General features: G+C 36.8%; 2 protein-coding genes across 2 annotated transcripts; both read right to left on the bottom strand.

Annotated features, from left to right (window-relative positions):
- Positions 1–1,128: 1,128 nt before the first annotated feature.
- Positions 1,129–10,654, bottom strand: cyp21a2 (cytochrome P450 family 21 subfamily A member 2). Its single transcript, XM_039674922.2, has 12 exons — positions 10,531–10,654; positions 7,720–7,908; positions 6,190–6,279; positions 5,940–6,094; positions 4,653–4,748; positions 4,438–4,548; positions 4,258–4,344; positions 4,088–4,171; positions 3,553–3,666; positions 3,164–3,330; positions 1,792–1,895; positions 1,129–1,690 (listed from the first exon to the last, which is right to left on the bottom strand). The coding sequence occupies exons 1-12, from the start codon at positions 10,652–10,654 to the stop codon at positions 1,446–1,448; spliced, it is 1,566 nt and encodes a 521-aa protein (XP_039530856.2). The 3' UTR covers positions 1,129–1,445.
- A 772-nt stretch (positions 10,655–11,426) lies between these two features.
- Positions 11,427–22,517, bottom strand: tnxba (tenascin XBa). The gene is made up of 14 exons (XM_039674920.2): positions 19,953–22,517; positions 19,590–19,793; positions 17,891–18,850; positions 17,108–17,230; positions 16,842–16,985; positions 16,414–16,533; positions 16,180–16,335; positions 14,645–14,766; positions 14,427–14,559; positions 14,190–14,341; positions 13,350–13,446; positions 13,009–13,170; positions 12,766–12,929; positions 11,427–11,935 (listed from the first exon to the last, which is right to left on the bottom strand). The coding sequence occupies exons 1-14, from the start codon at positions 22,063–22,065 to the stop codon at positions 11,828–11,830; spliced, it is 4,758 nt and encodes a 1,585-aa protein (XP_039530854.2). The 5' UTR covers positions 22,066–22,517; the 3' UTR covers positions 11,427–11,827.
- Between the last annotated feature and the right edge of the window lie 65 nt (positions 22,518–22,582).

The following is a 22,582-nucleotide window of genomic DNA, read 5'->3' as shown; positions in this document are numbered from 1 at the left end:
TGTTTAATAAATGAAATTATTAAAAAAATATATAAACTTGAGGCTTCGGCCTTCTTTAAAATGAAAACAATGGCTTTGTGTTTTTTATTAAAATACACCTTGCCTTATTATAGGCCTAGTGATTTTTTTTTGTCACAAATATAAATTATTTGAACATATAACCAACAATTTCTTTAAAATAAACACTTTCTTGTGGGGAAACAAAAGAATTAAAACTTTTAAAAATGAGAAAACATGCATCCATCTTCTGCTTAAAAACCTTGTAAAAATTAAATAAAGTTGCTTGAGATTGACCAAATGCACATTTTTAAATAGTTAAATATGTGTAGTAGTAATTCAGTGCTGAATTTTTGTTTCTCGGATCAAGATTTTGTGCAACACAAAAATACTGAGTCTACCTTTAAGAATTCAATATAGGCTAATAACAATGCATTAAAACGAACATAAGTTATTAATACTTGAGACTCATCACCATGTTTACAGTCAATCATAAAAATGACAAAAGCATACACTCCAGTTGTAATGTAGCATATAGTCAACAATGGACTGCTCTGTTATCGTGTGATAAAATACATGTGTATATAAAAATACATGGTGTTTATAAAGTAAATGATAAAATATATTATAACATCAATTAATGAAATATGTTATTATTTAAACAATTTAAATGTAATAAAACATTTGACTTAAAACTACATGGAAATTAGCCATTTAAATGCTTAACTTCAGCTTTATTAGAATTAGTTAAATTCATAGTAACCAGAATTTGATTTATTCTGACACATAAGTTTCTATAGTTACCCAGCAAGTTGTAGCTCAAATGCATCCGAAATAAGCCCTACACATTACTCTATTTTTATGACTTGAAAAATATATACAGTAATAGATGCGTTTTTGCAGGCCATCCCTGAAGTTAGTATCACCCTTGATATTCAATGACTTTTGGATAATATGCTCTGTGACCAACAAAAGTTTATGATACTTACACATATTTTTCACCACAATGAACACATCTTTTATGAATTTTGAAAATGTATTTGCCAGAAGTTTTAGAATATAAACAAATCACCATGGTCACAAGACTTCAATGTCACCATCACTAAGCTTCCAACAACTCTTTGTTTAAAATCTACAAGTTGGACTTTTAAGTTAGAAAAGTTTAATAAAGATCACAAGTAGGCTACTGTACAAACAGAAGGCTGTAGAAAAAGCTAATAGACAATTATTTCTGTTTGGCGTTTAATATCTCTGACAACCTCTGTAGTCCCATTTGCACTTGTTTTACAAGTCACGTAAAATCTTAAAAATAATAATAAAACAGGAAAGTATATCGAGCTTGTGCTAACCCATTAAAAAAAACCTTGACATCGGGTTGATTAAAAAACTGAAGATCAAAAATGCTTGTGGGTTTTAGAACTCATTCCCGCGACACTATTCATAATCAGTTACTGTTCTCTTGGGTGTGCTATAATTGTGTATGGTTTGACTTTAAGCACCACACTGGCGACGCCTCGCAGGTCAGGCAGAGGCTCTTCTTTACTGGCAGGCAGGAACTGAAAGTCTCGCAGCAGATAAGCCGTGAAGAGAAACATCTCCATTTTGGCTACCGCCTCTCCCAGGCACAGTCGAGCTCCTCCTCCAAAAGGAATCAGGGCACGAAGAGACCCGCCACCACCTTCCAAAAAGCGTTCTAAAATAAATCATATTGACTGTCACGGTTAATGAGCACTGCATTGTGTGTGTAAATATGCAAATTACATAATAGGTCTGAGAACTTGTGTGGTTTTTTACCTGGTTTGAAACTGTATGGATCATTCCAAACGTCTGGATCATGGTGGGCACCATACAGATTAGGGATGATTATTGTATTCTTGGGGATGAAATGGCCTGCAATACTAAACAGAGGACTGTATGAATTTCTTTCAAGAATCTGAGTGAACATTTAAAGGGCTAAATGAACAATCAGAAACCTTTATTAATAGCGACACTGGTGGCAGTTAAGTGAACTGCAGCCATGCTCTCGCTCATACTCCCACTCATGCACACACAATAGACCGAATGTGATTTAAGGGCCCATATACTCATGGAAAAGTTCCTTAACACCATAGTATTTTAATAGTTATATTGAGTGATATTGTATATTGTCTAAACTAAAGAAAGTAAAAAAAAAAAAACAAACGAACAAAAAAAACCCCAATGTTTTCTTTCTTTGGCTTTCAGGTTTTACCAGATATAAGATTTGAATTGTAAAGTCACACTCATCAGCTGCACCATCCTGTCTTCCTCTTCACTACACTTCCCAGAATCCTCCTGAACTAACTCCTTCAATCACCCACCTGTTCTTCGTCATCATCAACTGTGTCATCTTTCCTCACCTCATTAGTGTTTATTTGTATCTGTATTTAAGTGTTTATTTGTATCTGTATTTAGTCTCCTTCTGTTCAGTTATTCTTGGTCTGTTCCCGTTTATTGTTACCAGTAACCTGTGTCTGAGCGTGACCTAATGATGATACAACACTTTTTAATGAATTATGGTAAAAAATACACACAATTTGAATGAATCAAATATGTATTAAATTTCAACTAGGTTTTTAGTGTAATCTTAAATGCAGTCTTTTTTTTACTAGCACGTTGCAGCTAGATAACACTTTTCCCACAGTAAAACATTCCACAAACAATCCAGTATACTAACTTTACTAACACAGATTCACAGACATAGATTCATAAAACCAATCCGCTAATAATCCACATGAAACTGTTTAAGGTAAACTGTACTGTCACAGAATTTTGAACTGCGGGCTCAGATGTCACTACCATTACACGATAGGCTGAGTTGCCTCATGTGATCCAAGTTAGCCGTTATGCTTCCTCCAATGGTAAGAGATAACGACCCTCTCATTTCTCTAATATAAGACAATCTCTGGTGTTGCTTCACTGCCATTCACAAATCCTCTCCTGTGCCCTCATGGGACAATAAAAGTGTCCATCGTATGCAGAATCTCACCCCGAATAGTATGTCATTCGGGTACATTTTGCCTTGAGTACTGTGAATTCGGACATCCTTTTGTCACATAGTTTTCGCCATTGAATAGCAGTAAAGTATGCGGTTTTGGATGCAGCCTAATTATGTGTAATCACAGTACTGATCTCACTTGATGCTCACCTGCTGTTTCGTATGGCTCTGTGAGGCACGGCTAGGGGAGCTACAGGTCGTAGTCTCAACATCTCATTGATCAGAGCACACAGATACGGCAGTCTGTGACGGTCGCTGTATTGGGGGTACCGCACATCCAGCACACCACACAGCTCCTCGTACACTTTATTCTGAACCTGGATGGTGAGAGAATGGAAATACTTTGTGCTGAGAATGTTTGTTTATAGACCTGTAGATCAGGGGTTTCCAATCTTCCAAGGTCTTCAGGATAACTAGGAACTTTCAGGCAGGTATGTTAGGGCAAGTTGGAGCTAAACTCTGCAGGCCATTGACCCTCTAGGACCACGATTGCTTGTAGATAGAAGACATTTAAATAGACTGCAGAAAACAATAGGTACCTCAGGCCTATATAAAAGGAAGGCCACAGTCCAGTTGAGCAGGGCAGCAGTAGTTTCTGTCCCTCCAATTAGCAGATCCACTATAGTCATGTGCACATGAGTGTTTGTCAGAGTCTAAATATAGGAGACAGCAATATTTTGGTTAACAATATTGGATTCATTATACCATTTTTTTTGCCTCCATGCCAAACACCTAATTGTGGAGATTTCAATTGAAATGACTGGATTTTGTCTGCAAAACCTCTAGATGTCTGTTTGTTTACATTTAAATGGAACAGCTTGAAGAATACTGTATTTTTTATTTTTTTTTACTATACTGTGTTGAATCGGTTAAAGAAAGGAAATTTCAGTTATTTGACTGATTTAGTTATTCCCTTATTTTTATCAACATTAAAAACAAAAGAAGCTAACAACTCAGTTCTCTTTCATAGAGTAAAGCATTATACATTAAAGTATTTTTTTCAGTGTTTTGAGTTCTCCAGTTTGGGAAACTTTGGTCCAGGAATCTCCAAACAAAACATGTTCCATTGCTCACCATTTGATTTGCTGCTCCTTGTGGTGGTTCGAGGCACTGCAGAAGTGAAGAAGTCAGTGTGTCGCCTTCTTTATGGTCACTTCTCTGCACATGTCACTCGGTTAGTACATAGAACATTTTAGTTAACTATGTTTGATCATTTTATTAATCTTTTGAGCATTCATTCTTACCTTAAACTCCTCTATGTGTTTCCTTATCAGTTCATCACGTCTGGCTACCTCCTTCATGAGACGAGAGAATGGGGGGTTGGGTAATTTCTATGAGGAAAAAAAGGGTGCAAATGAAATGCAAAATAGGTTCAAAACAATTCTAACATCCAGCAACTTGGGGGTTAAAATCAAACGTGTTACCCTGAGCAGAGGGAAGGAGTCCAGTGCTGAGATCCAGGGTGAACCCCAAAGAGACACAATCTTATTCAGACAGTCCTGCAGCTTCTGCAACTCTTCTGAACTCTTATCATACTGTCTCAAAGAGAGGCAGCAGGAGGTTTCAGTGGGAGTGAGACCATGAATTTGAGGACACATAAATTGTATATTGTGTGGAATAACTTTTAAACATCATTTACAGTTTTGCCAAAGGTTAGTGTTGTGATGACATTACTCGCGGCCACTGTAAAATCTTCAGATAAATCCACTGCTTTTCCTTTGTAGTCCCGCAACACCTGTTTCAAAACCACACAACGTTTTTGTTTAAGGGAGTAATCTGTATAAGTGTGGTATTTATAATTATTTTAAACGTTAAAAATTCAGCATTTTACAATGTTTTTATCTTAGACACCCACTCCCCCATTGTTTTTTCCCCATTTTTTTTCTAAAACATAACCATGTTACAGTATTTGATAGTTAAGTATATGTGCGTGGTCTGAGTAAACCCTGTGTTGTGATGACTCTAGTAAAACATGACAATTTTGACCTTGTGTGGTCATTTTATGGTGATTATAAGTCATACTAAAATATTTATTTATTTCTTTTTTAATGTAAAAATGCAGAAAGTTTTTTATGAGGGTTGTGTACAGGGTTAGAGCTATGGGACAGAATATACAGAATATTCAGTCTAAAAAATCATTATGTTTATAGAAATTCCCCATAAAACATACAGTAACCCAACGTGTGTGTGTGTGTGTGTGCGCGTGTCAAAGGGTGCTTCTCATTTCCAGAATTCTGCATTCTCCTTTTCTTGCTCTTTTGTGCTTGACCCATGACCTGGAAACTGAAGTCTGTCATGATGAAGTTTGTATCAGTGTGTGACGTGTTTAACTCCACTTTTAGACACACTCGCAACTTTAATCGCTTCCCTTTTGAGTGAATTTCAATTTTGAAGTGCATTCAACTTCTTTAAGTGGTTGTGGGAAGTTTATTTGGACAGACCCTCCTCCACCCCTTGATTTTAACAGAGGGAGCGAGTCTACTCAATACAGTTCAGGCAGATCCACAGACCACAATGCAACACGATTGAGACATCACAGCAGATTGTGCTTTAACCCCCACCCCACACAGCTCTAGTACATGGAATTGGAGTTGTTTGACATTTAACCGCATAATGCTTGTAGCTACTTTAAGCTGACTGTTATAGTTTATTGTATTGTTATCATTTTCATTGGTGCAATTTTTGTAATTTTCTCCAACAGCCCAAGCATACATAGAAAAATGTAATTAATAAATCAGTGATTCAAGTGATCAAGGGCTTAGTGCGTTCCATTTAAACATATTGTAAGGGTTCCACCAGCAGTGGGCACTCAAACAACGTAAGCAATGTCATGCATCCGAGTGAGTGAGACGGAGGAAATTTAGGGAGGGAAGGGCATATAAAATTGGACTGAAATGCAGCCTGTGTGTATGTATCTACCCTATACCTGACAGAGATGGCGTGCTTGATTTTCTATGACAGAGTGCAGGGAATCAGTCGTGCAGCGCTGCAGAGCACTATGTATCACACGTCTATGCGCCTTCCATTCCTCACTGAAATCACCCAAAGAAATGGTTCGTCCTCCACCTGACACTATATCAGCTAGGAGTGGAGTACAAGACCAAACACATATGAGATATGATACATAGGCAGTCTTTTTGAAAAGATAATCAAATGACTGCTGGGCTAGCAGTTACCTGTGTATGAATGAGGCCTCCCAGCAAAGTCAGACCATTTTTTAATCAGAGCCTCGCGGATAATCTCACTACTGTTTAATATCACCATGGCTGATAAAGGACATGAAAAGAGATTGTTAATGACATAAGGGACTAATGTAACAATGGTTGCAACAGTTGCAACAATGCAGTGGTCGGATTTTTTTTTTTTTACTCCTATGTTATATTTTGTTATTGATGATAAAAAAGTAAATGGTAAAACAATTATGAATCATAAGATTGTTATGGAACAGCAATAAATAAATCACATTTAAATGTTACAATTAAAATACCAAACCTTTGTTTTGGTTTTTACATAATAATAACACTGAAAAATAATGTTTCTGGTTAACATACACCATCATTACATAATTGACTCATGTCTGAATGTTTGCCATTGTAGCTTTCACTAATAATTAACAACTATAGAAAAACTATGAAAAAAAATAAGACTGGAGAATGTATCTTTCTTGTCTAATAAATAAAAGCACACATACACAAGAAGAATTGCTCTCAGTTTACTTTTTACTTGTACCACATGTATGCTACACTTTATTTGTTTAACACAGTCTCATCCCAAAAAGTCATATAACTGACGTCTTGGGACGTCTTTTGACCATACGTCAATATCCGCCTTTTTAGGGCCCCCTTAAACGTCGGTAGATGGTGATCCCGGGCCGTCATACAACTGACGCTTTACCTTCAACGTCAGTTAGGTGACAGGTTAGGTTTAGGGTTAGGTTTAGGTCTGGGGTAGAGTTAGGATCCCATAACCTCATCTACCGACGTTTAAGGGGGCCCTAAAAAGGCGAAAATTGACGTATGGTCAAAAGACGTCCCAAAACGTCAGTTATATGACGTCTTGGGATGAGACCGGGTTGATTTGTTAGCTACGAATAGCCTACATGCTTATCCAACCCGATCTCACGAGACTTCGTATGAATTTTACGAGATGGCTAATTCGTAACGATTCGTACGACCTCACTCGTACGAATTAGTACGATTTTTGCTAAATCGTACGAATGACCTACCCCGGAAACCTTTCCTCAAAAACAAAATGCATTTCCATTGCTCTGTTGTTTATTTTTTTCCTTTCTTTTTTATTGTAAATATAAATGTTTAAATGTTCAAAATGATTCAAAATCAGCCCGTTCTCATCCCAAGACGTCATCTAACGGACGCTTTGGACCATACGTCGACATCCGATGTTTTAGAGCACCCTTTAACGTCAGTTGGATGACGCTATCTAACCCTAACCCTACCCCAGACCTAAAAGGTAAAGGTAAAGCGTCAGTTAGATGACACCCTATAGCGTCATCTAACTGCTGTTAAAGGGTGCCCTAAAACGTCGGATGTTGACGTATGGTCAAAAGCGTCAGCTAGATGACGTCTTGGGATGAGAATGTGTTGTCAAAATTGATGAATTGTGTACAATTCTACATTGGATTTTGTTGTGGTTCATAGTTCATGAGTTTTACTAACATATGAAGATCAAATAAAAAGATGAATTACTTGTGCTGCCACAGTTGAGCCGATAGATATTTCCATAGCGATGTGCCAGTGCAGTCAAGTGGATGGGCAGATGATCTTGAGCGAGATCCAGCATATTGCCCAGTAGAGGGAGAGAGAATGGACCAGGAAGAGTGGTAGAAAGAGGAAGGAAGGGCTTAGAGAGGGAATGTAGGAGTTTGGGTGCAGCAGCTAGGCCAGTGGAAAGACAAGTACATATCAAAACGGAGCAGAGCTGTTGAATTTCGCAATCTCCTTTAGGGGTGGGCGATATACCGTTAGACACGATTAATCAGTAGAAATTTGTTAACCAGAGATTTTGGACAATCATCTCTGTCGTGGTTACGCTTACTTGACGTTTCTGTGCTACACAGTCACGGAAGCTTGTCGTTTGCATGCGTTTTTAAGTATTGCGAGTTAAAAACTATTGATTAAGTAAGCAGCGAAAGACATATAGATATATGTGCGTGCTGTCAGAGAGACTGTTTATCATCACTGTGTTAGAGACGTGCACACATGAAGCCACTTCTCATGAAGCGCACGGAACGGAACTGAGTACTTTTTGCCTACTAAATACACATACTTTTGTGTCAAAGTGACCCTGTCTTTGCAATTAAACAGTAATTTATGTTTTCAGTGAACGTAAACAGTTGAGAAAGAAAACACACGAGTATATTGGATCCAAAATGTCAATGGTATTAAACATTTTGAAATCATAAAAACCTTATTATAACTATTATAATACCTATTATCTGATATCGTGATATTAGATTTTGGGGAAACACTTTAGAATACGGTTCCTTCGTTAATGAATAAGTTCACAAGAACCAATGAGTAACACAATATTAACAATCTAGTAACTATTGTTAACTAACAATAAACTCAAACAAAACAAAAGTAGAAAATAATAGCGCACAGATTCACTAATTTAAGATTAACTAATCAATAACTACTACTTTTTTAATGCTTCCCAGAAAACTACTGAAAAAGTTTATTAACAATCAACTACTATTAACTAAAAAGAAACACTGATTAATGAATTAGTAAGTAATAGTGCACAGATGAAAGTGGTACTATATGGTAATTCATTATTTGGATCCTTATTCTAAAGTGAAGATCATTGGAACTAACTAGTAATGACTCAAGTGTTACTACATGATCTAGTCATGATTTGTGCAACCAAACACAAAAGTCATTTCAAGCGTTTTTTGTAGTAGGCCTATACTTTTTTCTTAAATTAAAGTTTGATAATTTCTTTAGAAGTATGTAGTAACACTTGAGTCATTAGTTCCCATAATCTTCACTGTATAATACGGATCCAAATAATTAGTAATTCCCATAGAAGTAGATGTACACTCAAGATTACTAGTTTGTTACCATGATTCGAGTAGTTACTAATGAAAAGCCAATAAAGCATAGAATTCTAATCACTCAAGATATGCACACACACACACACACACACACACACACACACACACACACACACACACACACACACGCACACACACACACACACACACACACACACACATATATATATATATATATATATATATATATATATGAAGAGTTCAGATGCAAAAGCCTCTAAATGCCATTTGAAATTTTCTTCTTTAATGACGATTTTTATCAAACTTGTATATTTAAGTTCAGTGATTTCACTTAAATGGCAATGATAATTACCTATTAATTGTTATTTAAGTGAAATTACTGAACTTAAATATACAAGTTTGATAAAAATCGTCATTAAAGAAGAAAATTTCAAATGGCATTTAGAGGCTTTTGCATCTGAACTCTTCATATATAGACCTGGGAGATGTACATAAAAACATTTTTTTGGGAGGTAGGTTAAACAATAAAATACCTGTATATGGTTTTTGAGTGGCTGACTCAATATGTCCCAGTACTCACCATGACTCTAGTGATTCAATGCCGGAAAATTGGCCACAAGACAAGTAGGTCCCGACAACTGCATTTAAAAATCCATTTCTTTCAAATTATTTACTTGATAAATATACAGTATAGGCCAATTATTAACAGCTTTCCCAAATCATAAGTCTGCTATGCTATTACATATTGAATGTAAACAACATTTGTGTATTCGTTTACAGTAGCAGTTAAAATGTTAATGTAGTGCTAGTCATTTTGTCCTGTTGGTTATTGATTAGTTTTGCATGAATTATGAAAATGTTTCGGTAGTTCTCTGGGAAGCATTAAAAATAGTAGTTATTGATTAGTTAATAGTGAAGTACTCAACACTATCTCACGACCAATTCGTACGAATTCGACGCATGATTAAAAAGTGGCTAATTCGTACTAATTCGTACGACCTCACTCGTACTAATACGTACGATTTGTCTAAACCCACGTGATGGTTAGGTTTAGGGGCTGGGTAAGGGGTAGATCATTCGTATGAATTCATACGAATTGGCCAACTCGTAAAATATGTACGATTTAGCAAAATCGTATTAATTCGCACGAGTGAGGTCGTATGAATTGTTACGAATTAGCCACTTTTTAATCATTCGTCGAATTCGTACGACTTGGTCGTGTGTTCGGGCTGGAAGTACTACTTAGTACTACTGATCGCTAATCATAGTTTCTTGTTAGTTAATAATAGTCACTATATTTTTAATATTGTGTTACTCATTGGTTCTTGTGTAGTTATTCATTAACGAAGGATCCGTATTCGAAAGTGTTACCAATTTTGGTTATATCACCCACCAATAATCTCCTTCTTCACTTTTCTGCTATTCAAGTTATCAATGGAAAAATCTACGCCTCCACAGCTCTAATGTGAATCAAACCTCCTACCTTCTGGTTTGTTGCTTGCTTTGGCACCTCTGTCACTTTGCCTGTCAGTCTGTCTACAGAGCTGGACCACAAGCATCCACAAAATGAATAGTAACAGAAGCACACTCACTGCTGAGATACACATGCTGTTGATTCTTTATTGAGTCTAGACACTTTCTGAAAGCTTTTCGTTTACTCTCCCCCTTTTATTATATTCCTCCTCCAACCCTGCTCCAATCCACATGATTGAGTGTTGTTTCTCAAAGTATCCTCTCATCAAGGATAGGTAAATATTATCCTGACCTTCATCTCAATGTACTCTCAAAGCAAGAAGAATGAACCTCTAACATGACGATTTGATGAATGATATTGCATGATATCAAGTGCCTATGGGTTTATGACCAACAAAGTTTCTATTTAGTAAAAAAAGGAAGTATATAAACAGTGGACTCTAACACTAAGTGCAACTGTGCATGCGATTGTATATCCTTTACTGCCGAGCTCCATGCTGATATATTGCCACGAGGCGTTAGGAAAGGCCCCATTCATTGCAAATAAAGCAGTGATTCAGCAGAAGCTCAGGAATATACTGAAATACAGTTACCACCCTGAAAAACCAGTCAAAGAAGTATAGTGTCAGGTATGGCGGAATCAAGTCTATAGCCAAACCACAATCTAAGCCTTCAGCCCTCACAGGAATTACTGTAAACCAGTCTGCTTCAACTGGCAGTTTAGCAGAACTGAACAAAGACATTTGGAAAAGGATTTTTGGAAAATGATGTGCCTGTAAAGAAAAGCTATGCTGTAATAATTCACTGATGGGTCCATGTGCACTAATACATAGAATCTTTATGAACATATGCAGATTCAGTAAGTATAATAATAAGAAATATTAAGAATAATGTACAAAAACTCTAGCACTTTGTTTTATTGATTTTGTCTAAATATGTTGAACATAAAAAGTAAAACAAATTCATAGAGAGGAATTCTAAACCAGTCCAATAGTACCAATAGAGCAAGACAGTGCAGTTATTCCAGTAGCGGAAATGTTAATATCAACGATGAACCACCATTAACACAAGTACATCAACACATGCATACTATAATCCTACATAACATTTTTAAAAAACTTCATATTAACTTAAAAAAAGTTGTTGTGATTGGCTGGAGGTTGTGATATGTTCTTTGCAAAGCTGCCATCAGATTTCTTTACAGTTTTTGTTGTGTGTGTATGTTGGTAAATATACAATACTGAAGTAGCAGTGTGTAGAGGTTTGTACAGTGTATTTGCGCTATGTGCACTCTTCACTGTGCAGTTTTAACCCTGGGTTGTTGGGATCGTTTGACTGAAATAGGAGGGTCGAAGCTTCATCTCAGTAAATGGGAGGGACGCATCCTTGCCCTTCCAGTCTATCCACACCACACCCTTAGAGAAAAGAAGAACATACTCAGAAATCTGCACTAATGAGAGACAATATGAGACTCAAGCTCAATCGGTATCCCTACAATGGCTATAGTTTGGTGCTCTTAACATTGTACTTAAAGGGATACTCCATCGTTTTTTCATATTAAACTATGTTATTGCCTTAACAAAGACGAGTCGATACACACCTCTGTCGTCTCAGTGCGTGCACTCAATCGCTGTGGCACGCGAGACACTTTGATCGCACTTAACCCAGTTCATTCAATAGAGGCCAAGCAGAGAAGCGACCAAATATCTCCACGTTTTCCCTATTTAAATACAGTTACACAAGTAGTGTAACTCGACCTAGGACGGTGACACAAAATAAAACGTTGCGCTTTTCTAAGTGTGTAAAGTGGATAACTATATATTGTATGGCGGAATACCACTGCAAGTGCTTGGGAGCACTTTGACTTGGCGCATATGGACTCGGTGCAGTAATATCATCAAACTGGAGAGTGAGAGGGGGGAGAGGACTATTCACGAGTGATGATATTACTGCGCCGAGTCGAAATGCTCCCAAGCACTTGCTGTGGTATTCCGCCATACAATACGTGGAGGTGTTTGGTCGCTTCTCTGCTTGGCCTCTATTGAATGAACTGGGCTAGTTAAGTGCTATCAAAGTGTCTCGTGTGCCACAGCGATTGAGTGAGCGCACTGAGACGACAGAGGTATCTATCAACTCGTCTTAGTTAAGGGAATAACATAGTTTAATATGAAAAAAAAAAACATAGGAGTATCCCTTGAAAACCTAAGATTAATGAATACAGAAACGCTATTTGCTGATGTACTACCTTGTTGTCTGAGTAGGAGGCATAGAGACCATTAAGGTTTGCCTTGTAACAGTTTTTATACCACCAGCCTCCCATGTAGGCCTTAGCGCAATGGATACTCAGGGTGTTTGGGTCTTTGTCTTTCGTAGAGAACGGACGGCCATTGTGATATGTCATTGAATCACCTGGAAAAAGAAAGAATTTAGCTATCAGAATATAGTCTCACAAAAAGATTTTTTACACAGCATGATCTTTTTCTCTTACCAGCTGTACCAAAGTATCCAGACAGCTCGATTGCATAGTGATTAGCCTCTGAGTTAACGTTGAAGTTGGCATAATGAGCAAAGGCTGTGTCATTTCCTGAACGCAGGTCAATTCGCAAGCTCATTGGAGCAAGACTGGTGAGAGTGTGAAGGATGTCATTTCCTATGGAGAGATGGGGCAAAATGTAAAAAAAAATACAAGTGCTAATAAAAAAACCCAACAAAATAAAACTATTTGATATTCTAAACTGATTGTCTTTAGGTGGAAACCTCAAGTATTGTTTAAATTGAAAATAGTTTTTTGTTTCTAAAAAAAAATACAATCACTGTGGGAAATCTCACCCAGCCAGAATTCCCCACTCAGGAGACCAAAGCCTTTGCTGTAATCTCTCCAGCTCCTGAAGAAATCAGTAGATCCATCCCTTCTCCTCTGGAACACCTGCATTTGCAAAACAACAAAGTCTTTTTCAAGTAAACAACAACAACAAAAAAAACATATATTTTTGTATATTTATTTAATTATTTATTTAACAGAGACCATACAGTCAAACATAGTTACAATACAAAGCCTGTGACTAATGCGCAGCATATATAGTTTATAGCTGATGCTAATTTTCAACTCCTGTCCCTGGTTGGGAATTTCTGTTATACAGTTAAATATCGCATAATTCCATAAAATTGTGATAAGCAACTGTATAGTTCAGAAATAAAAATATAAAAGACATTTTTTATTGAAATTACATGTAGAGATAAAAAACTCATCTAATTGCATCTAATATAAATTTAAACTATAATTAATTTTCAATTAATTGCAATTATCATGCAATTAAGTGTAAAAAAATTACATTCAGGTCACACTTACGTTTCTTTTAAAGTATATTGTAGAGAGGTCAGTGTTCAGGGAATAATTATTATGGCATATACTTACCTTACATAATAAGTACTCTTTTGAAAAAGTGTGATAAAGTGTACTTCTTTGTCAAAGGGTATAGCATATGTACATTTACTTCATTGTTTTGTCCATGAAATCAGGCAAGTTACTCTTCAAGGCTGTGACTTAAACCGAATCTATTGGCTGTTTTAAAAAGGATTTAAATATGAAATATTTCACACTCCAACAGCAGTTTCATGGGGAAAGCTGTAAGTGTATTAGAGGTCTCAATCCAGGCTTTTGTTTCTTACTGTCCAGCCTCCTCCATCAGTCTCCATGTCACAGTAGACCCAGACTGGCTCTCCATCCTTCCCTTCAAGGTAGATCTCAGCCTCTCCTGACTCCTTCATCCCGTTGATCTGTACGTCTGAGCAGTCTTTGGGGTATGGGTGCGGGAGCATAGCTACAGGGGCAGAGGAGAGGAAATCAAATCTCTTAGAGATAGAACGCAATGAGGGGTGAAAGGTAAGAAACAGATCATTACGCACCAGTGGTAAACTCAGTGGAGACAAAACTGATGTATTGTCCATCTCTTTCTCCCTCTATTTTCACAGTATAGTTTGAGGAGGCTGCCAGTCCAGTCAGCTCATAGTGCGTCACAGATGGATTTAAAATGAGCTCCTGTTCATAAGCAAAGGTCAGAGAAAATTGTTGAAAGGCTGCCAAATTTGACTGAGAGGTGCCATTGAGTGATTGATATATTAACCTGGACTTCCTCGTTCAGCTGGTATGTGAGCCTATAACTTTTGAAAGCCACACGGGGAGCCCTCCATGAAATCAAAGCTGAGTGAAAGGTCACCACAGGAGTCACTACCTGAAGCTTCACTCCTGGAAATCACACAGGCATGGAAAAATGGGATAAGGTATTGCAGATCATATAGAGGATATTTAGCTACTGGTCGACAGGAGGATTTTCAGTGATAAATACAATTTTGGTCTGTTCATCACACAGTTTTGTCAGACCAAATGTTCAATTTAATTCAATTCATTTCAATATACATTTATAGCTCTTTTCACAATATTGTTTCAAAACAGCTTTACAAAATGCATGCTGTGACTGTATAATGAGTAAAATTAAGGATTTTTTGGTGAATTTGATGATTTTTATAATTTATCAGAATTGGCTGATACTGGATTTTTAATTGAGCATTTTTTTTGTACATTTTAGGTGCATTAAAGTTCCCTTTTGTGTTAGTAGTTTGAGTTTATAGTATTGACTTTAAGTAGTGTGCTTAATAGTATTGAATGTGCATTTGTAGTGTACTTCAAATCTCAAAAAGAATACTTTCAAAAAGCAGTACTTGTAGATAACATAGCAATGAGATAAAATACCACTTAAGTGTTCTTAAAGAGAGCACACTTGTGTGATAGGCTGTTTCTAAACACACTCATGAATTGCACTTTGTAATAATGATGTTTCATTAGTGCGACTGTATAATGAGTAAAACTGAGGATTGTTGTATTTTACAGAAATTGGCTGATTTTGGATGTTTAAATAAATGTGCATGCTATTTTTACACTTAGATAAATTAAACGCACTATAGATGACAGCAAATGTAATCTTTAAAAGCACTAATACTTTAATAATACTGTTAAATATAATATTTAGAAAATAAAAATAAATTTCCAATTTTTTAGCCTACATTATATCATTGCCATGCTGTAAAAAAAATCCAACTTACATTTTGTTTGACAAGTTATGTTTTTAAAGTTTATTCAACTATTTAACATCAAAACGTTTGTACAACTAATAACAACTAATGAACTATTGAAGTTGAGAAAACTCAAAAATGTCCAGCAAAAATATTTTCATGATTTGTAATCACTATATTTTTTCTTTTGTCAAATCAACTTAGGTAATTTATGTAGTTCAGATAACATAATATTTTGAGTTTCTGATGTTTAAATCAATATCCTTCATTGTAAACTCAATTTTTCCATATCAATGAACTTAAAAATTTAAGGCAACCAGGTTACTTATTTTTTAAGTTAAACCAACAATATTTTTTTAAAGTGGGGTTGCCTTAAACTTTTAAGTTTTCTTTTTCTTTCTTTTTTTTTTTTTTTACAGTGTGGCTACGTTTTATTGTAGCATTTAAAATATATTTTAAAATGTATTTGGACAATATTGTAGTACAGATATTTAGTGATTATCAGTCATAACATGTTACTTCTATTTTTTTTTTTCTGTCATGTGGTTTACTTGAAGGTTGAGAAAACATAATTGTGACAGTTACACACCACTTCCTGTTGTAAAGGTTGTAGAGACTGGGATACTCTGGAGCCGGTTGACTTGACTTGTGATTTTCACCATGTACAAAGAAGATCTATGGAGTCCTCTGAGCTGATGCTCCACAGTACTGCCAGATAATGTCACTGTAATAGTCACATTAGGAGCTAGAAAGCAAAGCAACTTAAGTAAGTCATGATGGTTTAGTGGAGAAGCAGCCATTTAATAGATTTGACAGCACTTACATTTTGTAGTTCCATAACTGAGGATATAGCTGTCCACTTTAGCTTGGGACGGTTTCCATACTAGCAGAGCTTTAGTGTCTGTGATGTTCATCACGTTTAGTTCAGTAGGAGGGTCTGGTACTGGGATTTAGAGAAATGTGAAAGTCAATGACTGCAAAATCAAGTAGAGATGAGAAGACTGTTCTTGAATCGATACATTCATCAAGAGGATTAATCCTATTAATTAGAAACTTGATCCTTTAATTTTTTTTTTACCAGTTATTTAGCATGAAAATGTATGTGTATCATAAGCTTTGAAATGGAAAGAAAATGTGTTAGTAAAAAAAACTATTTATTCCCTATCTATTTGATTCACTTTTTGGTATCGGATCAAAATGAAAATCGTTTAACCATAATTTCAAGTAAAAAACAAACAAAACTGTGCTTACCTGTAGTGACGGAGGCTGTGATTGGCTCGCTCTTAAGTGTCTCCAGAACTGAGCTCACAGTAATATCATAAGTGGAGCCAGCAGAGAGCTTAGACAGGAGAACATGGGACAGTTGAGAGTCAACCGATATGGAGCCACTCTGGCCTACAGCATAAAAGGGTAAAGCATTGTAAAATCACATCACAGACTCAGTTAATTGTGGCACATCAGCTATGGTGAACACACTTAATATTTGAAGCATAAAAGCAGGATAACATTTTCAGTACCAGTCACAATGTTGGTGTACGTGACTTTAAATTCTGCTACTATGCTTTTAGGTTTTCCCCAGGAGACTGAAACAGAAGTCTCTGTTATATTGCTGAACATCAGGTCAGTGGGTGACTCAGGTCCTGGAAAAAAAAGAGATAAGTCGGTAAAATGTCATATAGAATTTTAACAACGCAGCTAAAAAACAAACAAACAAACAGTCGGTGCCAGTAGTCTCATGGGAAGACCTCTGATATATCGCTGTTGCAGTTCGGACGACTGAGTTCAAATATCAGCTTGTAGACCTTTCCTGATGCCATCCCCCTTCTCTCTCCCACCTTGCTTCCTGTCCACTCTATACTATCACCTATCACATTAAAAAAATAACTAAAGATAAATCTTTAAAAAAAATAATAACAACCCCCCCCCCCCCCCAAAAAAAAGTTCCAAATTTCTATTCATATTTATATTCTTACATAAATATGCCCTATTATCCAAGTAATCAATTGGTGAATTCACTCTTGAAATAACTGCACCATTCACCAATAAAGTACATCATTAATTGTAGGAGTTTTTACTGGAAATTGACAGCCAAAGAAAATCTAAGGCTGTTTTGTGCTCCTGATGTCACTTATGCCTGGTATTTATGACTAAAATAGTATAAATGGGTCATGCCAATGTCAATATTTAAGGTACTATATCCCATGTGTTCATGGAAGTGCTACCAGCACACCGCAGAAGGGTAAATGCTCTTCACTGGTGTTTATTGCAGTGAACCAAAGCAGGAAATATGGGAAACCTACCAGTTGATAATGTAAGACGATGAATTTTGGACCGTAGACCAAGACCAGAGCCAAACAAGGAAACAGAGTACCGCATTTGAGGTTGAAGGCCTTTGAAATGATACGACCGTGCTGTACCAGCTATAACTTGTGAGAACTTTTTCACAGTCCTTCCTTCAAGTTTGTTACTGTGGACTTTAGTTGAAGTTCTGTTTGAACCGGGCCTTTGGACATCTGTTAGATTTTCAGCTGCTGCTCCATCCTGAATTTTCTCTGAATCTTCATTTCCTGCACTGATTTCCCTTCTTGTCACAGTGAAGTTCTTGAATGCGTCTTTAGGAGTTTCCCAAGACAAAATGAACCCAGTAGAAGTGATATTATGAACCTCCACTGATCCAATGACTGATAATCTGCTGCTAGTTCTGTTAAAATGCTTCATATGAGTTTTGGATTCAATATTTGTCCCATTTACATGCTTATCAGGATTCTTCTCTGCTTGGAGAATTGTTACATTGCCATGCAATAGCTTCTTGTCTTTTCTAGTAAGTGTCACATTAGTGTTGCTTTCCAGCCCTCGATCACCTGCAGTTCTTGAAGTAAACTTTGTCCAGGATGTAGTTACATTAGATGATCCTTTGGTGCCTTTAACCGAGTTCTCTAGAACTTTGGAGGTTTCATCAACCTCATGGACAGGTTCATCTTTAAGATTATCTTTCTCATCCGTTTGGGATATCTGACGTCTTTTACCTTCATACTTTTGCAGAACTTGCCCAATAGTCTTAATATTCTTGTCGCTTTTTGTACCATTGGACAAGCCAACTTTACATGACAATGTTGGCTTAGCTCTGGTGTCTTTCTTTTGGTCCTTTGTATCTATCTTTTTCACAAAAATGTTCTTGTCTGGCTTTGTCTTCACAGATTTTGTGTCTGGCTTGACAGTAGTCACAGTTTCAACAGTTACTGGGATCTTTTTGTCAACACCTAGGAAAAGCAAAAGTCATTCAGAGTGAGACTAGATACATTCTTAAATATCTCATCCCAAAATGAAAACATTTTGACAAAATGATTTTTGTTTGTGAAACACAAAATTAAATGGGCATCATGTTTCTGCTCCACAAAATGAAAATGGATTGGGAGCTTTAACATTATAAAAAGCACCATTTAAAATGATAAAAGTAGTTCTGTAATGACAAGTGTTTGGTATGGTAATGCATATATCTGGGTAAAAAGTGACAGTGATGAGCCAGTTTTACCCAAAGGTGAACATTCTTCAAATCTCGGCAACCAGTAAAAATCTCAACCTCATTGCGCTCTTTGCATTTAAAAAAAAATGGAGCTTCCATTTAAAGCAATTGGAAAAATGTGTTAGGTTGGACACGCGCCCAAGACTTATGATACTTTCTGCAACTTTTGGAGTTTGAAAGCCACTGTTTCGTGGCTGTAAAAAAATCGCACAATGTCGAGGAATATCCAAAAGAACAGTTAATCACAATACTTGGGAAACATGGGAAATACAGCAACAAAACCCAAATGAGACTGCACCCAAAGGAAACAGCATAAACAGTCTGCTATCAGTCTGTTTCCTTTTATGTTCTACAGATTAAAGATAGACATAAAGGACTGCCATAACATGAGTGTGAGTAAATGATGGCCAAATTTCATTTTTGTAGTGAACTATTCTAAGTTTAAAATGTGGTTGACTCTCATATGCTTTACTTACCTTTGCTGCAGTCTAGGCCTGTATAACCAGTCTGACACATGCACTTCCCCTTCACACACGTCCCTTTTTTGTTGCAGTTAGAGGGGCATGTTTTTCCACTGCAGTCAAGGCCACTAAAGCCCTGGAAACATACACACTTTCCGCCTTCACACTTTCCCTGGCCACTACAGTTTTTAGGGCACTGCTCTCCTGAGCACTGGACACCTAAAGATAGATGGTACAGTGTGTGACTTAAAACCAGTCCATCCAGTTTCACTTCCTAACAATTACTCTACACATTTCTTTCTACCAGAGCCATTAAAATACCATAGTAATGGTCAACAGTTTATTTATTTAATTTTGTTAGTACAGCATTTTACTTACACATTTTTTTAATCACTGACATCTCTTTCTCTAGAAACTCAACTCTGTCCTTCAGTGCGGCCATCTGCGTCTCACATCCTCCTGTGCAGTCTCCTTGTACCAGGTTGATGTGATGAGTCATAACCAGAGGAGATCCTGGATTCAAACTTAGCTCTGTTTCTCGTATTTTGGTAATGTTCCCTGCATCTATGTGAGACTCCCGTTGAACGCAACCCTCAGCGATGACTACTTTAACTGGTGAACTCTCTGCAGGTTTGTCTTTAGTAGGATTCTGGACACCGTCTACAACAGGCGTGGCAGTGAATGCATCAGTCTGACTGACCTTGCTAATTTTGGAAGAATGAGTTTGTTTTTTTGTCTTGGTGTTTAATGATGTAGTTGTTGACTTTGATGAATTAACATTGATAGTTTGGGACAGTGACTGAGTCTTATTGATTTTTGAGGAAGTAGAGTTAGTCTGATTTTGTAATAATGTAGTTAGCTTGGGAAAATGATGACTAATAGTTTGGGTCTTATTTTTCTTCTTGTTAAGTGTGCCTTGAAGAGATGGGCCAGGTTTCTGGACATCTACAGCAGACTTTGGTGTCGATGAAAGAGTTTCATTGTTTCTACTAGGTTTTGAGGAAGCAGAACGAGTTTGGTTTTTATTTTTTGTGAATACTGGCTTTAAAGGATTAACATTGATAGTGTGGCTTACTGACTTGGTTGTAGTATTTTTCTTCACGGCAAATGTAGCTGGAAGAGAAGACACAGGTTTCTGAACAACATCTACAGCTGGAAGAGTCGGATCAATGCTACTGTTTTTAGCAGAAGTAGATTGAATTTGGTTTTTTATTTTGTTCTTTAGTAATGTAGTTACTGGTTTCTGAGCATTAAGATTAATAGTGTTGATGATTGACTTAATAGTGACATTTTTCTTCTCACTAATTGGATTTTGTACACTTTGCACAGGTTTCTGGACGGTGACCACATCATGCTTGGAAGAGGATGAGAGAGTCTGATTCACTCTACTAGTTGTTGAGGAAGTAGATTTAGTTTGGTCTTTCGTTTTGGTCTTTAATAATGTAGTCACTGGTTTCTGAACATTAGGTTTTATAGTGTTGACTGGTGACTTTACACTTTGCACAGGTTTCTGGATGGTGTCCACATCAGGCTTTTTAAAGGATGGGAGAGTCTGATTCACTTTACTAGACGTTGAGGATATATTGGTGTTTAATAACGTAGTCGCAACTTTAATAGTTCGGGCTGTTGACTTCACAGTAGAATTTTTCTTCTCACTAAGTGGATCCTGAAGAGCAGGTACATGTTTCTGTGCAATGTCTTGAGGCTGACCAACGTTGCTAATTTTTGAGGGAGTAGATTGAGTCTGGTTTTTCGTTTTGGTGTTTAACACTGCCTTTGACACATTAACCTTAATAGTTAGATCTGTTGACTTCAAAGTGGAATTTTTCTTCACACCAAGTGAGCTTTCGTCCACAACAATCTTAGTAGGGGATGGAAGAGTCTGATTGTTGCTGCTCGTAAATGAGGAAGTAGGATGAGTCTGGTTTTTCAATTTAGTCTTCAATACTGTAGTTACTAGCTTTGGAACATTAAGACCACTTGTGTGGGCTCTTGACTTGGCGGTATGATTTTTCTTCTCATTAAGTTTTCCTGGGAGAGCAGGACCAGGTTTCTGGACACCATCAACAGCAGGCTTTGGAGTGGATGGGGCAGTCTGTCTGATGATACTAGTTTTTGAGGAAGCAGAATGAGTTTGGTTTTTCATTTTGGAGTTTGATAATGTGGTTACTGGTTTATGAACATTAAGATTAATAGTGTTCACTCTTGATTTAGTAGAAGAATTTTTCTTCTCCCCAAGTGTGACGTAAAGAGAAGGCACAGATTTCTGGAGACCATCCACAGCAGGCTTCGGGGTGGACATAAGAGTCTGATTGCTACTTTTTGAAGAAGCAGCATTAGCTTTGGTGGTTGATGTAGTTACTAGCTTTGGAACATTATGGCTAATAGTGTGGCCCATTAATTTGGTAGTGTCATTTTTTTTCTCATTATGTGTGCCTTGAAGAGAAGACACAGGACTTAGGACGAGGAGAAAAACTATTGAGATTAACATTTTTTGCTGAAATAAGTTGGCATTGACTAATAATATAGAACCTAAATCAAAATTGCAAAGTTTTTATATTTATTTTTCTCCACTATCTTACAAGTACTTGGGATATGACAGATCTGTTCCCTGAAAAAAGAGAAAAGTTTTCCTTTAGTTTGCCTTGGCATGACTTTTCATGTTCAGTCTCAAATTCATTTACTGCTCAAATTTGTGTAAATATAGAATACACGTCTTTCAAATATATTTTAGGCTTAGATGAGCGGGGCTGGCTGAGCTCAAGACTGCATTTTTGGAGAAATCCCCCAAAACCCTATCAGCAGAGGGACTGTACTGCAGCAACAGAGCCGCACTGTCTTCTTCTCACAGGGACTGTATGCCTTTGACTAAACTAGTACATAATATTAGCCAACTGAAAACTGACAGTTTAAAAAAAAATATTCCAATCTTATTTAAGTGCTCACCACAGAAGCATCCAAAAAAAAAAAAAAAAAAAACCTGCAATAATTGGAGATTAAGTTATAAT

This window comes from Pimephales promelas, chromosome 12 (assembly GCF_988280905.1).
Source record: "Pimephales promelas chromosome 12, fPimPro1.hap1.1, whole genome shotgun sequence".
Taxonomy (NCBI): domain Eukaryota; kingdom Metazoa; phylum Chordata; class Actinopteri; order Cypriniformes; family Leuciscidae; genus Pimephales; species Pimephales promelas.
The sequence above is the reverse complement of the archived record's forward strand: the minus strand, read 5'-3'. Positions and strand labels throughout refer to the sequence as shown.

What these genes read in the sequence shown, in the direction of transcription:
- tnxba (XM_039674920.2), bottom strand. Translation starts at nt 22,065, where the DNA reads ATGTTAATCTCAATAGTTTTTCTCCTCGTCCTAAGTCCTGTGTCTTCT. An exon ending in CACAGCCTCCGTCACTACAG is followed by an intron (nt 16,534 to 16,841) that starts GTAAGCACAGTT and finishes TCTAAATCCCAG; the next exon opens with TACCAGACCCTCCTACTGAA. An exon ending in CAGTTATGGAACTACAAAAT is followed by an intron (nt 16,336 to 16,413) that starts GTAAGTGCTGTC and finishes TTTGCTTTCTAG; the next exon opens with CTCCTAATGTGACTATTACA.
- cyp21a2 (XM_039674922.2), bottom strand. Translation starts at nt 10,654, where the DNA reads ATGTGTATCTCAGCAGTGAGTGTGCTTCTGTTACTATTCATTTTGTGG. An exon ending in CACTAACCTTTGGCAAAACT is followed by an intron (nt 4,549 to 4,652) that starts GTAAATGATGTT and finishes TCTTTGAGACAG; the next exon opens with TATGATAAGAGTTCAGAAGA. An exon ending in AAGGAGCAGCAAATCAAATG is followed by an intron (nt 3,667 to 4,087) that starts GTGAGCAATGGA and finishes TCCTATATTTAG; the next exon opens with ACTCTGACAAACACTCATGT.